Below are 18,350 nucleotides of genomic sequence, written 5' to 3'. Positions count from 1 at the left end.
GCCGCTCTCCGTCCGCCGTCGCCCGTTCGAGCTTCGGTGCCCGGCGAACTCACGCCGTGCCGCCGCCGGACTTCGCTGTGCGGAGATCTTCGGCAGCAACTTCTTCGCGTCTGCCGCATTTGTGCTTCTTCGCGAGCTTCTCCGCCTCGCCGTCGACGGTGCTCGCCGGCGGCTGTAGACCCGCTTCTTCGCCAGCAAACTCTCTCCCCAGCGACCGCGCCGCTCAAGGTTGGTATTAATTTCTCTTTACTCGGCGTTCGCTTGCTTTCCAGATCTTGAGCCTTTGGTGTTCTCATTTGCTCCTTTTTCTTTGGTTTTCCTCTTACTCGTAGATCTTCACGCGGGGTTCGAGTCTGGGATTTCTGTTTCTCCACCTACCCTCGCGATGTCCGACGAGGAATCCTCCTCCGCATCTTCTTCTTCCCTTTCTCTTAAGCGCCGTAGACCTTCTCCCGGTGAATCTACGGCCTCAGATCCAATGGAAACCGATTCCGGCAGCCAGCAGGAATCCGGTAACCCCCAAGAGTCCGGCGGCAACCTAGAATCCGGTAGCTTTAGCCAAGCTTCCGGTAGCCAAGAGGCCAGCAGCTCTGGCCAAGCCTCTAGCAGCTCCAGCCAATCTTCCGGCGAGGAGCCTTCCCCACCCACTCGCGGAGCCTGGATGGGCTCCAACGTTACTGAGTTCGAGATTGATTGGCTGTACCGGTCTCGAAGGATTCCGGAAGGAGTTTCCTGTCGGATTCCGGATGACGAGATCGAACCGGATCCGGAAGACGACGAGTTTGTTGTTTTTCTTGCTCACTTTGAGCGTGGCTTCGGCCTTCCTGCCTCTACTTTTTTCCGGGAGTTCCTAGATTTCTACGAACTCCAACCTCACCACCTTCCTGGCAACGCCATTTTCTATCTCTCTTGTTATGCCACCTTCATGGAGGCTTACATCGGCATTCGTCCCACTTGTGAGACGTTTGCCCGCTTCTTCAACTTACGGAGGGCAAGTGTGTCGGTCTGCAGGATCAGCTGATCGCACTCCTTGTGCCCCTCCTCCAGCCGCGCGGCCTTCTCCTCGGCACCCTTCCGGGCCTTGGTCATCTCCTCCAGCTCTGCCCGCAACACCACAGTGGCATTGCAGGCATTCTCCAGAGCCTCGTCCAACTTGGCCGCTGCAGTCACTTCAGCGGCCTTGAGGGCCTTGGCGTGGTCAAGCCCCAGCTGAATCAACTGAGACTTGAGCTCCTGGTAGCTGGTCTTGAGGGCGTTTAGCTCCTCCTGGTGCTGCCGGCTGAGCTCATCCTTCTCCCCTCAGAATCGAAAAATGAGTGTTAGCAAGGCTACACTAGTAAAACTGAAAAGAAACCAAGTTCAAAGGAGAAAGGAAAAAATAGTACGTTGGGCCGTGGCGAGCTGCTCCTTGAGAGCATCGATGGAAGCTTCCGGGATCACTGTTGAACAGAAATTGTAAATATCACAAGGAAAAGAGGTTTCCGGTAGCAAAGATGCCGGTGAAACGAAAAACTTACCTTGGCACTTGTCATGTGCCTCAGCGAGCTCCCGGTGCTCCCATAAAAGCTCCTCGAAGAGGGCCTTCCGAGTGTCAGCGGTGACCTGTTCAAGAAAAAGAAGAAATAAGGTAAAATTTTGTGCTAAGAACCAAGTTCTTAACCCGAAACTCGGGATTTGGCGGTGCCGGTTTTGCGCATTTCTAAGGTAAATTATGTGTTAAGAAGAAGATGTTTAACCCGAAACTCGGGATCGGCAAAGGTGCCGGTTTTGCGCTAGAAACTTAAGTTAAGTTTTGCGCTAAGAGCTGCGCTCTCACCACAAAACTCGGGGACTGGGAAGATAGACAAGAGAGAAACCGGCATGAAACTAAGGAAAAGATAAAGCGGAACCGGAAACGAAGAAACCGGCAAAGGTTGAAAGTTAATAGAACATACCGTCAGATTGTTCGTGGAATCGTACCACGCGCTGTCAAGCTCTTTTACGGCAGCCCGGAGCCGCATGAAGTGCTCCTCAGAACACCGATCCCCGACAGGATCAGGTGCCGGCAGCCGATCCTTGCCCATGCCGCGGGTCGCCGGAGTGATGTCCGCGGCGTTCCACTTTTGGGCGTACGGCAGGAGGTGCCCCAGGTCCCGGCCTTGGCGCTGAAACTCCGTAATGCGGCCGAGGAGGCCGGTGGCCTTCATGCGGCAGGAGGTGCCCCACGGTGGGCGCCAACTGTCGTCGTGGTGAACGAGCAGATGCCATAGGATGGCTTAGATTGGGGCCGAATGGACGCAAGAGGATTCGGGGGAGGGTTTGCGATCAGGTGGGAAGAGATTCCGGATGGTTTCCTCAAGAACTTGGCCAAGGCCAGAGGTTGAAGAAGAAAGACACAAGGAAGAACTCCCTCTAGATCACCATTTTCATTGATGCACAAGCTACAGGCTCTGCCTTCCTACATACACGCGTACATACTTGCCCTCTTTTTGAGAAGGGCTGCCCCCTCTCCTTATATAGGGGAGAGGGTGGCTTACACTGCAAGAAACCCTAACGGCATCTTTGACTGGACAAACTACTTTACAGAGCTACTGTACAAAGCTACTTTAATCATAGATGACACCGGGGCCTTCTTTTATCAGGGCTGCTGATGTCCTCCGGCTTCTTTGGACGTCACCTCTCTCTTTGGCGCCAGGGCTCTGAATAAAGTTACTTTGCTTGGCTCATCCTTGTCTTCTTGCTCTGAAGAGAATCTTTGACCAGACCTGCCGACAGGCTCTCCTTTCCGGTATCTTCTATACCGGGTTCCGGCATACCCCTTTGGGGATACCGGTTTAGCCTTGCTCTCCCGGATTCCTACTAGGCTTCCGGCAAGAACATTAAACCGGTATCTTGATGGCTCAAACCATCCGGTTTGGCATGCCTTTGGCATACCGGGGGTTATCCCCCCAACATGAATAGTCTACTGTTGTAACTATGTTTGCAATATTACTAGAATGCAGTTGTAATGAAGAAGTCCTTAGTAGAAGATAGAGCGCAAAAAAGGTTCCGGGGTGAGCCTATGCAACGATATAATGTAAGTCTGTGCTTAGTACTTGTGACTATCTCATATCGACAATGCTTAATACATGTTTGCATAGTTCATCGTTTAACTCTTTTTGCATTATTATCAGAATGCAGTTGTGATGAAGCAATCTTCATCAGAAGAGAGGCCCACAAAAAGTTCTGATCTTTATTCTAATGCATCCTCTCATAGCTGTCAACCTAGACCATTCTTTTCATCAAACAGTAAATATCTCAAGGCTGTACTTTATAAAAGACATGGTATTGCTGCTTTAAGATCTGTAGCTGATATGTTGACCAAGAGTACACAAGATTCAATCAAGGCGATTGCCAACTGTCAACGTGTTATTGATGATGCTAATAGAAGTCTTCAATGATTCTATGTAATTTTTTTATTTGGGCACATTAATTGCCTTGTAATTTTCCTGTTATTTTATTTGTGTATGTAATTGTGTGTATCATTGATATCAGATTGTAGGCTCATGAAATTTAATGCAATTTGACTAGTCAAACAACCAGGGCCCTAGAACAGATTGGGCCGGCCTATTTACAGTAGTGTGGGACCCACTTTCATTTTGGGCCGGCTCACTTACTTATTGGGCCGCCCCGTTAACACGATAATGGGCCCACCTGCTTATTGGGCCGGCCCACTATCTTGTTGGGCCGGCCCACTTGCTATATGGTGGACCCCACATACAAAATGGGCCAGCCCTTTAACAGGCAAGTGGGACCCACCTGTGTTTTTGGCCCGGCCCACTTTCTTGTTGGGCCAGCCCACTGGCTATGTGGTGGACCCCACATACAAAATGGGCCGACCCTTTAACAGGAAAGTGGGACCCACCCGTGTTTTTGGCCCGGCCCACTTTCTTGTTGGGCCAGCCCACTAGCTATGTGGTGGACCCCACATATTGAGTGGGTCGGCCCTTTAACAGGAAAGTGGGACCCACCTGTGTTTTTGGCCCGGCCTACTATCTTGCTGGGCCAGCCCACTGGATATGTGGTGGACCCCACATACTAAATGGGCCGGCCATTTAACAGGAAAGTGGGACCCACCCCTGTTTTTGGCCCGGCCCACTATCTTGCTGGGCCGGCCCACTGGCAATGTGGTGGACCCCACATACTAAATGGGCCGGCCCTTTAACAGGAAAATGGGACCCACCCATGTTTTTGGCCCGGCCCACTTTTTTGTTGGGCCAGCCCATTTGATCTATTGTGGACCCCACGTACTAAATGGGCCGGCCCGGTAGCAGGAAAGTGGGACCCACATGCTAATTGGGCCGGCCCAATAACTTCTTAGGCCGGCCCAATAACTTCTTGGGCCGGCCCACTTGCTTTAAGGTGGACCCCACTTGTAAAATGGGCCGGCCCGATAACAGGAAATTGGGTCCCACATGTCTTGTGGGCCGGCCTTTTTGCCTGTTGACCGGTCAAACGAGTGCATTCGGCCCGACCCACATGCTTAGTGGGCCGGCCCATTAATGTTTTGACCAGTCAACCTTAGAGGTTAGGCCCGGCCCACGTAACTAATGGTCCAGCCCAGCTATATAGTTGACCGGTCAAACTAAGTCAGCTGGCCCGGCCCGCAAACTTAATGGGCCAGCCCGCTTAAGATTTGGCAGGCCTCGTGTGGGCCTACCATCTACCACGGGGTTTCAGCCGGTTAACGCCGTTAAGTGCCAGTTAACGGTGTCTGCCACGTGGCAGTTTGCATGACGTCAGCAGTCAACGGGCTCCCGGAAACACTTCTGCAACGGTCCAATTTTCCGTGGCGGAAGGGCACCCAAGCGCGACGGGCCGAAAAAACGTGGTAGGAATTTGCCTGACGCAGTTTCGACAACAGAACCCATATCGTCGGGTTAGGCCCATAGGCGACGAAAAATACCCCTTAGCGGACGATTTTGGGACGTTGCCTATCAGAACTTTTCTTGTAGTGAGTTGAACCGACATCTGTCGGGGGCAATTGATACAATGTTAGAAGAGTTCACTGAGCCCAAGGAGGAGGCGAAGGGAAAAGAACCAATGGAGGGTGAGGTTCACACACCAGTTTATTCAGCTGGTGATTACATTAGTATTGACCATCCCGAACAACAAACCACACCCATTACACCTAGGTATTATCCTAGTAGTTTCCATGGAGGATATGAGGGTGGAGAGGAATCCGGAAACCATCAGCGTTCCGAGACTCCTATAGAGAACTCAACAGGTTGGCGTTGGGGGTCAGACACGGGAAGCTCAGGCGATCCAGTCAGAGGTAATTCTGAGATGAATGAGGACGCCACAACCCAGTTCCAGAACAATCAATATAATAGGGGAGACTATGAGGATTACCCTATACTGATTGAGTCAGATACTGACGGTGGAAATACCTATGGCGGAGTCACAGGGGAGTACACCCGATGGGTGGATTATGATGTATTGAATAATCAGTTCGTGAACACAGATTTCTCCCTGGGATCATCCTCTGATTCCGACTACCAGCCGACGGGAAGACCCTATGTTCTAGATTCTGCCAGGAGGACTACACGTTCGACCGGATGGAAGCCTGGATGTACCGGGAGTAAAGCACGACTAGAGACCACCATGGGAGGCGAGACTACAATACAGTTGTACCACATGTATTGTAGTGTGTAATATTTGTAGAAAGTTGTACATATACTTCAATAAGTGAGTTTGCATACTCACATCGTCACTGAGTATTGTAATAAAACCACTTAAGTATGTATATACATGGTATATGTTTGGTATGATTTGGATTTGCTTCTTGATTTCCATTGAGTGACTAGTTCTGTGCACAAAGTTGAGCTCAGAAAACTTGCGCATGGAGTAACTATGAGTACCACTTTGTGTGGGGGATATGTCGGGAGCGACGGGTGAGGAGAGTGAAGCACAACGCCTCGAGCGCGAGGCCAAGCAGAAGGAGGAGGCTGATGAAGCAGCCAGAAACCAGTTTCCACCACCACCACCACCTATGACGCAACAGAACTTCCTCCAATACATGCAAATGTTGGAGGAAAGGCAACGTATGACTATGGAGCAGCAAAACAAGTTCTTTCAGGAGCTGCTTCAGCAGAACAGGGTGGAGAGGCCAGATAATCAGGGAGTCACTTTGTCGGACTTCCAGAATACCAAGCCAATATCCTTCGCATACGCGCATGAACCAATGGACGCGGAGGATTGGTTGATGGACACTGAGCGAAAGCTCAATACTGTAGGATGCAACAACCTGGAGAAGGTCAGATACGCAACACACTTGTAATGTGGACCCGCCGCATCGTGGTGGGATAACATAGTAGCCGTTTATCCGGCTGAAAAGGTGTTTACATGGGAAGAGTTCAAGAGGAAATTCAGGGAATCCAATGTCCCTAAAATTATAGTGGAATTGAAGCGTCGAGAATTCGAGAGTCTCGAGCAGAAAGATAAGGCCATCCTGACTTATGTCAGGGAGTTTTCAAAGCTGTCCCGGTATGCAGTTGAGGAGGTCAATACCGAGGACAAGAAGAAGAAAAGGTTCTTGCGGGGATTAAGTCCCCAGTTCAAGGTACAACTCAAGATGATGAGAGCTATCGAGTTCCAGGAGTTGGTGGATGCAGCCATCACTCTTGAAGATGATTTCAAGCAGCTGCAAGAGGAAAAGAGAAAGAAGGCTAAATTTGAGCCTAAGAGATATGTCAGCAACAAGCCTAACACTGGCTTGAGTTTCAAACCAAGGTACAACAACAACAACAACCAAAGGAGGAACCAAGGATTCCAGCCTGCAAATCAGATATTGTGCCGAAGCTGTGGAAAACCAGGACACGTTTCCAAGGATTGCAAGAGACCAAGGATAATATGCTTTGGTTGTCACGAGGAAGGACACATGCTTAGGGATTGCCCTAAGAAGAAGAATGGAGGAGGTCAGTCAGGAGGAGGAGGAAACTGAGGCGGGAACACCGGAGGGAACTGGAAGAACAAGAAACCCTTCGGCAAGTTGAACTGCACCAGCTTGGAGGAGGTGGTGAACTCCGATCAGGCAGTGATAGGTACGCTTCAGATACTTACTCATCCTGGCAAAGTACTTTTTGATACTGGTGCAACTACATCATTCATTTCTCATCAATTCATCATCAAACATGGGATTAGTTGCACTAAGTTAGATACACCCATAACCATACTTTCTGCGGGGGGAACGATAGTAGTAACCCATACCAAACAAGGACAAGTCATTATGATCAATAAGTGCGCGTTTGACGCAGACCTGTTCATTTTACCGATGAAGGACATTGATGTCATTCTTGGTATGAATTGGTTAGAGGCAAATGGAGCATTGATAGACCGTCTGAACAAGACAATGTCTTTGAAAAGCCCCGATGGAAGTAGAATGATCTACCAAGTAGATAAGCATACACATATAGAAGTAGAGCTACAATTGAATAGCATGAAGGAAGTAAAGCTGGAGGATATACCTGTAGTGAATGAATTCCAGGATGTTTTTCCTAAAGAATTACCTGGAATGCCACCAGATAGGGAGATAGAGTTTACTATCGACCTAATTCTAGGAACAGCTCCAATTGCTAAAGCACCATACAAGATGGGGCCTAAGGAGTTGAAAGAACTCAAGGAACAATTGGATGACTTGGAACAGAAAGGATTCATACAGGAGAGTATCTCACCATGGGGATCACCTGTGTGATATTCGTGGATAAAAGAGATGGAGGCCGAAGGATGTGCGGAGACTACATGATTCTGAATAATGTTACTATCAATAACAAGTACCCACTTCCTAGAATACAAGATCTTTTTGATCAAGTTAGAGGCGCGGGAGTCTTTTCCAAGATTGATCTAAGATCCGATTATCATCAGATAAAGATCAAGAAGGAAGACGTTCCGAAAACAGCCTTTGTCTCAAGGTACAGACATCATGAATACCTAGTAGTACCTTTTGCATTAACCAATGCCCCAGCAATCTTCATGAATCTTATGAATAAGATCTTCATGCCATGTTTAGACAAGTTTGTCATCGTATTCATCGATGATATCTTGATATATTCCAAAGATAAAGCTGAACATGCTGAACATCTGAGGATAGTGTTGTAAACACTAAGAGAACATCAACTCTATGCCAAATTCAGCAAGTGTGAGTTTTGGCTAGATCAAGTAGAATTTCTTGGTCATGTTATTAGCAAGGATGGAATAGCTGTTAACCCAAGCAAGGTAGCAGCAGTTTTAGACTAGGAAGCACCAAAGACTGTTAAGGAAATCCGAGGATTCTTAGGAATGGCAGGATACTATCGGAGATTCATTGAAGGATTATCCAAGATAGCAGGACCAATGACTAATCTGTTAAGGAAGAACACACCATTTGTGTGGTCGGATGAGTGTGAGAAGAGTTTTCAGACTCTGAAAGAGAAACTCACCACAGGACCGGTGTCAGCAGTCCCGGAAGTTGGCAAGGATTACACCGTGTACTGTGACGCATCCAAGCATGGATTGGGTTGCGTACTCATGCAAGATCGGAAAGTAATATCTTATGGATCGAGGCAACTCAGACCTCATGAAGTGAACTATCCAACGCATGACTTAGAATTAGCAGCAGTAGTATTTGCACTTAAAACTTGGAGACATTTTCTCTATGGAGCCAAGTGTGAGCTCTATACGGATCATAAGAGTCTCAAGTACTTCTTCACTCAGAAGGAACTCAATATGAGACAGAAAAGATGGCTTGAACTAATCAAGGATTATGATTTGACCATCAATTATACTCCAGGAAAGGCTAATGTAGTAGCAGACGCCTTGAGTAGGAAGAGCACTGGAGGAGTGGAATAAGAATTATCACGGGAGTTGAAGAAGGAAATAAGTCAAGCCCAGATACAACTTTGGGAGAAAGAAGCTCATGAAGGACTATCGGCTTTACAAGTAGCCGATGAACTAAGTGTTAATCTGAAGAATGAGATAATCATGGGTCAATTGGACGATCCATTCATCGTGGAGGAGATGAGAAGGATTGATGAGGGAAGACCATCAGAATTTCACCGAGGAGAGTCGGGATCATTATGGTTCCAGAAAAGGATTTGCGTTCCGGATATTGATGAGATCAAGGAAGTTATACTCCGGGAAGCACATCAAACACCATACTCTATACATCCGGGAAGTACAAAGATGTACATGGATCTCAAGGAATTGTTCTAGTGGAATAACATGAAGAGAGAGATAGCACAATACGTGGCGGAATGCCATACCTGCCAAAGAGTGAAAGCTGAACATCAAAGTCCGGCAGGAAAGTTACAACCTTTACCAATCCCAGAATGGAAATGGGAGGAGATAGGAATGGATTTCATCACCGGACTACCCATGACTAATAAAAAGAAGGACATGATATGGGTAATCGTGGACCGGTTGACGAAGAGTGCACACTTCTTAGCAGTAAACCAGCAGGACAAAGGAGAAAAACTCATCGATCTTTACATCAAAGAGATTGTGAGTAAACATGGAGTACCCAAGAAGATCGTGTCAGATCGAGGATCCGTGTTCACATCAGCATTTTGGAAACAACTACATGAAGCTTTATGATCCAAGTTAGACCCGCCTATCATCCCCAGACAGGTGGACAAACAGAGAGAATAAACCAGATATTGGAAGATATTCTTTGGGCTTGTGCCCTAGACTTCGGAGGATCATGGGAGGAGCAGTTACCACTAGCAGAGTTTTCATACAATAATAGCTATCAAAGCAGCATCAAGATGGCACCATTTGAAGCTCTGTATGGAAGGAAGTGTAGATCACCGATATGTTGGTATGAGGCAGGATCAAGCAAGGAGTTTAATCCAGATTATGTCAAGGAAAAGCAACAGATCATTGACATCATAAGAGATAGGCTGAAGATAGCTCAAAATCGACAAAAGAGCTACGCACACCAAAAGAGAAGAACATGGGAGCCACAAGTTGGAGACATGGTATACCTTAAGGTAAGTCCGATGAAAGGTCTTCAGAGATTTGGAGTAAAAGGGAAGTTGAGCCCTAGATACATTGGACCTTTCAAGATACTGAGTCAAAACCGAGGGTTAGCCTTTGAATTGGATCTACCGGGAAGGTTAGCTCAAGTTCACAATGTATTCCATGTGTATCAACTCAGGAAGTGTTTAAAGACCCCAAACGAGCCAGTATCACATGATGAGCTCGAGTTACAACCAGACTTGACCTACATCGAGAAGCCAGCCAAGATTCTCGAGGAGAACTGGAAACAACTCAGGAATAGAGCCATTAAGTACTGCAAGATTCAATGGAAGCATCATCCCGAGAGGGAAGCCACCTGGGAAAAGGAAGAAGACCTGAGAAAGTCGTACCCAGAACTGTTTAGGTATTACAACCACAACTTCGGGATGAAGTTTTCTTTAAGGGGGAAAGGCTGTAATGTCCCAGGTTTAGAGACGATCGAGGGGTAGATTTTAGAAAGGGATGTGCATTGCATCGTAAATTCTGGGGAAATTTCGCGCTTTTAAAACAAAACTGCATCGAAGGGGGACAAGTTTCTCTCTCGACACCTTACAGGGTTAGGGTTTCGAGAGTGCGACAAACTTGCATCTCACCTAACTAATTTAGGGTTTTGAGAAGAGAGGAGCGTTTGTGCATTACAATTTAAGTTGCATGATTGAATTCAAACAAACTTGTGTTTGAATTTCAAATTCAAACATCATATAAATATCTCATAACTCAAAATTGAGGCAATTCTTTAACAAATTATAAAGAATAAAGAATATAAATAATTCAACTATTAAGTAAAGCTCATTAGAGAAAATTGGAGCTTTATTGATATTCACACAAAATACAATGTCAATCACGATATCCAGAATTGAAATATGAATTTACAACACATTACAAGAATTGACTAAATAAAAGGAAAAAGAAAAAAGAAAATTACAAGTTAATGAAATGTCCTAAACTACATGTTGATCTTCATGAAATCCTTGATCAAGATGATCTTGCACTTCATCTTGATCATCTCAATGTTCCCTGCACACAAACAAAGAACAAAACAAAGGTTATGCCAAGTGGCAAAGCCACTTGGCAGGTTAGCAAAAGAAAGCAGAATTGAGAGGATATGACCATGATCAGCCGAGCTGATCCATCCACTGGACCAAGTACCAACCAGCACACACATAAGTAGCTCACAAGCCTGTGTGCATGTCACACAGCACACACAAGCCAGGGAGAGTCACGAACAAGTGTCAGGCATTGCCGTCGACCAGTGAAGCAAGGGCAGGGCACATAAAAGCTTTTCATAGCAAACCCTAGTCATTTGCATCGACAAGGAGCTTATGGGTAAGAACACAAGAACACAAGAACAGGAAGAACAGCCACTGCTGTTCAACCTATCCCAACAGCCACAGAGATAAACCAAGTAGCACAAGCTTGCAAGGAGGAGCAGGGCAGGCGCAAGCACATCACAAAAGCAAAACCTCTACACCAACACCATTTTCTAGGAGCTGGAGTGAGGTATACACAGATGAACATGAGCAAGCCATGGTTTTGCTCATAAATAAGCATGTGCATATGTCACAGAAGCAAAAAGGGGTAGAATACCCTATTTGTATCATCACTTGGCTACTAGACATTTGGTGTAAGCAAATATGGGAAAGGCCAATAAGGGATCATCCAAGGGAACACTAGTTATGTCAAATTAGTGGCACAACTAAGGAAATCCAGCAAGGGATTGATTCACAGCTAGCCTAGCCCAACTCACCTAGCACCTACAGCTAGTTACACCATCAGACAGATAGGCAACTTGTGCCTATTCCTGTTTGTCAACAACAAAGATCACTGGAAATCCAACAAGGAATTATCCAGTGATGCATTCACAAAGCCACAGCAAGCCAACAAGGGTGGGAGCTACCTAACAGCAATGAATTGCTGTCAAGGTCACCTCTACCACTGAAACAACCCAAATCACCAAGCCTTGCACAGTTATCATCACCCAGATGGGTTCAAATGGAGGGCTAGGGTACACAACCAAGTGTTGGCATCCATCTAGCCCTGCCATAGTTAATAGGATGATCACAACTGCAAGCAGTTCACATCATTTATCCATTCAACAAAGCAAGTCAACACAGATAAATGAATTACACAAGCAATTGATGCACCAGAACCTTGCAGATGATCCAATGGATCATTGCAAGCATCAACTGATGCTTGAGAAAGCACCATCACACACCAGGACAAGCCTGTGTGACACACACACAGCACAGAGTGAGCAGCAGGGAGGCGCAGATACCAAGGAGCAGCTTTTACAAGCAACTGATGATCATATGATCATCAGAAGCTTGCTAAAGCATGCTAGAACCACTTCTAGTATCAATACATGGACCAGATAATTAAACCAACCATATAACTGAATAATTGCATCACAGATAAGTGAATAAAGCATTACAATTGTATCCAGAAGCACAACAAAGGCATGAGGTACCACTGGATCAAGTACACATGGATAGCACACAGCACACATCACTGGATGATGATGCTTAGCCAATAACAATGCTCAATTGAGCATGACCATGAATTATAGCATAGAGATAGCACAACTAAAGCACTGGCTCTTGCAAATTGCAAGGATGACACACAGTCATCAGGCCAGAGGCAAGGAATTGCACACACAGGAGAGACAGGAGCAAGATAGCAGCAACAGTAATAATTAAATAGAGCCTAGCATCACAGTATGCTAATGAGCAAGGGCTCATGATTTACAACAGCAATTGATAGAGAAGAACATCACAGCACAGTAGCTAGGAACCATGGCAGCAGCACAACAGCAGCATACGCAGAGCAGCAGCACAACACAGCAGCATACGCGCATCCATGGCAAGCACAGCAGCAATAGCGCAGCAACAAGCCAAGCCATAGGACAGCACAACAGAGCACATCGGCATGGCCAGCATCTCCACGAGGAGAGGCAGGCCAGTAGCTAAAGCTAGGCACAGAGGAGAAGGAAGGAAGGAAGAAGACGGAGGCGCACTAACCTGGAGCAGCACCACGGCGTCACCGTGGCGGCACGGCGGCACAGCCTGGCCACGTCAGCGCCAAGCCATGGCCAAGCCAGGCGTTCGCCGAAGCGCAGAAGCTCCAGCGCAGCCGCGGCGAGGCACACGGCCACGCCACAACACCAGGAACGTCGGTGGCGATGAGATCTCCGCGAATCACCATGGCCGCGTCGCAGAGGCGATGGGGGCGACCGGTGGCGGCGAGGAAACACAGATCGGCGCAGACCAATCGGTGCGCCATCGTGTGGCCGTTCGATTGCGACCGATCTCGCCGGCGGGGATGGCCGGTGGCGGCCGGAGTAATTCGGCTTGGCGCAGGCGACCACGGCGTCGCGCGAGAGAGAGGAGAGCTAGGGTTCGCGAGAGAGAAGGAAAAGGGGACGGGTGCATCCGACCGAGCCGAACGTGCGGCTCAGGTTAGGGTTAACCCGCTGGGCCACCCTGACAAGTGGGCCCAGGGGCATATTAGACATTTCACAATTCCATTTAATCCTGAAACTTTGAAAATACATAGAAAATGATAAATAGCTCTAAAAAAATAATTAAAAATATGATAACTACTCAGGATAAAATTCTCTATCATAATAAAATATGAAATGGAATTTTTGAAGACAAACAAGATTAAGTCCAAATTTGATGATTAAAATAATCATTTAAATCACACCTTATATTTTCAATAATGAAAATAAGTCCATAAATGCTTTTGGACTTTAAAAACACCTTGACAACATTTCAAGGTAGTATTTTACCCTAAACAGAGTATCCCTAAATCATTCTTAGTATTAACCTCTCACATGAAATGATAAAAACACCGGAAGGGGGAAACAACCCTAAAAGCTGAATCATGCATAATTGCTTCTTTAACCATTGTCCTTATTGTACAATGATGCTATTTTTCAGCAACAGAGGACAAGGGTCAGCCCACACCATCCAACTGCAACACTTTGCAGTGTTCAGGCAAGTTCATCACTTGCTCATGTCATTTGAGTATTTTTACCAAATTACTTGCAAAGTACTATGTTTATCACTATTGCATAAAAAGCAAAACCACTATTTTCATAACTATGAATATGACTAAGTGGTGGGCAATGGAACCATGGATTATGTTGATATGGTGGAGGTTCCATTGCAAGGGTTTATATCCATCTAGGATTAAACAACAAATGTCGTCCAGTGATTCTTGTGCCGTAATACCCGTGTTAACCATAAGATCTGGAGTGGGACGGAATAGTCAATCGTATTTCCACCTCTTGTACATCAACGGACGCGCTTTACCGTAGACACTTGTAATCTGTTGGGGGCAAGCGGTAGGCTGGGGAAGCCAAAAGTTCCCCACGTCATTTTCCATAGACACTTGTCGCCCGAGGAGCAAGCGGTAGGCTAGGGAAGCCAAAAGTTCCCCACGGTTATTGCGGTCTATGATGGGTTGCAGCTACCGGCGAAGGAGTTTGTGGTAAGAGCCCAGAACTGTTGTCATGGTCGGGGTCCATCCTTAATTGGTATAAGAGGACCGGCGAGGACCCAGGGTCGGGGTATGCTACAAAGGGTGGGTGTGCGAGGTAGAGGAGGAATATGATTGGCTATTCACACCGAAGGAAGTGTGGACGGGAAAGCTGCCCGGTTGGCACCAAGGTTAAGATCTCTTATGGGTAAAGCAACACACCTCTGCATTAAACACCTCTTTTCTATAATGAACTTGTTGAGTACGCTCGTACTCATACCACTCTTAAATCCCCTGCTTAGATTGTCTGAATCGACTGGAAGAGCACAACGACGACCCTGAAGGAGCCGAAATCATCAGCTATGAAGAACCAGACCTCTCTAGAGGTGTTGAAGGTGTAGACTACCTCATAGTCTACGGAACCAGGGAGGGTTCCGGAGGAGAGCACGTTTAGACCTTCCAAGTAGTAGTAGTATCCGAGCAGTACGAACTCTTAGTACTTAACTGCTCGAGGAGAATAAATGTATAACCTAGTAAGACTCTTATATTTTAAGATAAGTTGGATTCGCCTCGAACCCAGGAGTGGTTGGAGATTTGCCCAAGAGGCAATAATAAAATTGGTTATTATATATCTTTATGTTTATGATAAATGTTTATATACCATGCTATAATTGTATTAACCGAAACATTGATACGTGTGTGATATGTAAACAACAAAGAGTCCCTAGTATGCCTCTTAACTAGCTTGTTGATTAATGGATGATTAGTTTCATAATCATGAACATTGGATGTTATTAATAACAAGGTTATATCATTGTATGAATGATGTAATGGACACACCCAATTAAGCATAGCATAAGATCACGTCATTAAGTTATTTGCTATAAGCTTTCGATACATAGTTACCTAGTCCTCATGACCATGAGATCATGTAAATCACTTATACCGGAAAGGTACTTTGATTACATCAAACGCCACTGCGTAAATGGGTGGTTATAAAGGTGGGATTAAGTATCCAGAAAGTATGAGTTTAGGCATATGGATCAACAGTGGGATTTGTCCATCCCGATGACGGATAGATATACTCTGGGCCCTCTCGGTGGAATGTCGTCTAATGTCTTGCAAGCATATGAATAAATTCATAAGAGACCACATACCACGGTACGAGTAAAGAGTACTTGTCAGGAGACGAGGTTGAACAAGGTATAGAGTGATACCGATGATCAAACCTCGGACAAGTAAAATATCGCGTGACAAAGGGAATTGGTATCGTATGTGAATGGTTCATTCGATCACTAAAGTCATCGTTGAATATGTGGGAGCCATTATGGATCTCCAGATCCCGCTATTGGTTATTGGACGGAGAGAGTTCTCACCCATGTCCACATAGTTCACGAACCGTAGGGTGACACACTTAAGGTTTGATGTTGTAATGGTAGAACTTGAATATGGAATGGAGTTCGAAGTATTGTTCGAAGTCCCGGATGGGATCCCGGACATCACGAGGAGTTCCGGAATGGTCCGGAGAATAAGATTCATATATAGGAAGTCATTTTATAAGTTTAAAAATGATCCGGTGATTTTACGAAATGTTCTAGAAGGTTCTAGAAAAGTCCGGAAGGAATCACTAAGGAAGGAGGAGTCCCGGAGGGACTCCACCTCCCCATGGCCGGCCAACCCTAGTGGGGGAGTCCAAGGTGGACTCCACCTAAGGGGGCCGGCCACCCCCCACATGGAAGGGGGGAATCCCACTTGAGGTGGGAGTCCCACCTTGGGTAGGTTTCCCTACTACATGGAAGGTTCTTGTGTTGGGGTCTTATTCGAAGACTTGTAGTCCAACACTTGGGGATCCACCTATATAATGAAGGGCATAGGGGAGGGGGCCGGCCACCACAAAGCCACAAGCTGGCTGCACCCCTTGAGGCCGGCCACCCCCTCTCCCAAACCCGAGCCGCCCCCTGATACGTCTCCGACGTATCGATAATTTCTTATGTTCCATGCCACATTATTGATGTTATCTACATGTTTTATTCACACTTTATGTCATATTCGTGCATTTTCTGGAACTAACCTATTAACAAGATGCCGAAGTGCCGATTCTTTGTTTCTGCTGTTTTTGGTTTCAGAAATCCTAGTAACGAAATATTCTCGGAATTGGACGAAATCAAAGCCCAGGGGCCTATTTTCTCACGAAGCTTCCAGAAGTCCGAAGGAGAGACGAAGAGGGGCCACGGAGGGGCCACACCCTAGGGCGGCACGCCCCCCCCCCCTTGGCCGCGCGGCCCTGTGGTGTGGGGCCCCCGTGCCGCCTCTTGACCTGCCCTTCCGCCTACAAATAGCCTCCGTGACGAAACCCCCAGTACCGAGAGCCACGATACAGAAAACCTTCCAGAGACGCCGCCGCCGCCGATCCCATCTCGGGGGATCCAGGAGATCGCCTCCGGCACCCTGCCGGAGAGGGGAATCATCTCCCGGAGGACTCTACACCGCCATGGTCGCCTCCGGTGTGATGAGTGAGTAGTCTACCCCTGGACTATGGGTCCATAGCAGTAGCTAGATGGTTGTCTTCTCCCCATTGTGCTATCATTGTCGGATCTTGTGAGCTGCCTAACATGATCAAGATCATCTATCTGTAATTCTATATGTTGCGTTTGTTGGGATCCGATGAATAGAGAATACTTGTTATGTTGATTATCAAAGTTATATCTATGTGTTGTTTATGATCTTGCATGCTCTCCATTACTAGTAGATGCTCTGGCCAAGTAGATGCTTGTAACTCCAAGAGGGAGTACTTATGCTCGATAGTGGGTTCATGCCTGCATTGACACCTGGGACAGTGACAGAAAGTTCTAAGGTTGTGTTGTGCTGTTGCCACTAGGGATAAAACATTAGTGCTATGTTCAAGGATGTAGTCACTAGTGCCTTTACGCGCCATACTTAATGCAATTGTCTGTTGTTAGCAACTTAATACCGGAGGGGTTCGGATGATAACCTGAAGGTGGACTTTTTAGGCATAGATGCAGTTGGATGACGGTCTATGTACTTTGTCGTAATGCCCAATTAAATCTCACTATACTCATCATGATATGTATGTGCATGGTCATGCTCTCTTTATTTGTCAATTGCCCAACTGTAATTTGTTCACCCAACATGCTGTTTATCTTATGGGAGAGACACCTCTAGTGAACTGTGGACCCCGGTCCAATTCTCTTTACTGAAATACAATCTACTGCAATACTTGTTCTCTTGTTTTTTACGCAAACAATCATCTTCCACACAATACGGTTAATCCTTTGTTACAGCAAGCCGGTGAGATTGACAACCTCAACTTCGTTGGGGCAAAGTACTTTGGTTGTGTTGTGCAGGTTCCACGTTGGCGCCGGAATCCCTGGTGTTGCGCCGCACTACATCCCGCCGCCATCAACCTTCAACGTGCTTCTTGGCTCCTCCTGGTTCGATAAACCTTGGTTTCTTTCTGAGGGAAAACTTGCTGCTGTGCGCATCATACCTTCCTCTTGGGGTTCCCAACGAACGTGTGAATTACACGCCATCAAGCATATTTTCTGGCGCCGTTGCCGGGGAGATCAAGACACGCTGCAAGGGGAGTCTCCACTTCTCAATCTCTTTACTTTGTTTTTGTCTTGCTTAGTTTTATTTACTACTTTGTTTGCTGCACTAAATCAAAATACAAAAAAATTAGTTGCTAGTTTTACTTTATTTGCTATCTTGTTTGCTATATCAAAAACACAAAAAAATTAGTTTACTTGCATTTACTTTATCTAGTTTGCTTTATTTACTACTGCTAAAATGAGTAATCCTGAAGTTGAAGTTCGTTCGTTTAAGCAACAAGGGGGAGAATG

The 18,350-nt window shown here is 46.5% G+C and overlaps 1 protein-coding gene across 1 annotated transcript in view; it reads right to left on the bottom strand.

Annotated features, from left to right (window-relative positions):
- Nucleotides 1-933: 933 nt before the first annotated feature.
- Nucleotides 934-18,350, bottom strand: part of LOC139835770 (uncharacterized) — a 32,196-nt gene continuing 14,779 nt past the window's right edge. The window contains exons 2-4 of the mRNA XM_071825635.1: nt 1,518-1,640; nt 1,386-1,439; nt 934-1,298 (exon numbers count right to left, since the gene is read on the bottom strand). Of these exons, the coding sequence (XP_071681736.1) occupies nt 934-1,298; nt 1,386-1,439; nt 1,518-1,640 (542 nt within the window). The remainder of the gene's footprint in view (nt 1,299-1,385; nt 1,440-1,517; nt 1,641-18,350) is intronic.

This window comes from Lolium perenne, chromosome 2, assembly GCF_019359855.2.
Source record: "Lolium perenne isolate Kyuss_39 chromosome 2, Kyuss_2.0, whole genome shotgun sequence".
Lineage (NCBI taxonomy): Eukaryota > Viridiplantae > Streptophyta > Magnoliopsida > Poales > Poaceae > Lolium > Lolium perenne.
This window is presented reverse-complemented; position numbering and strand designations above follow the sequence as displayed.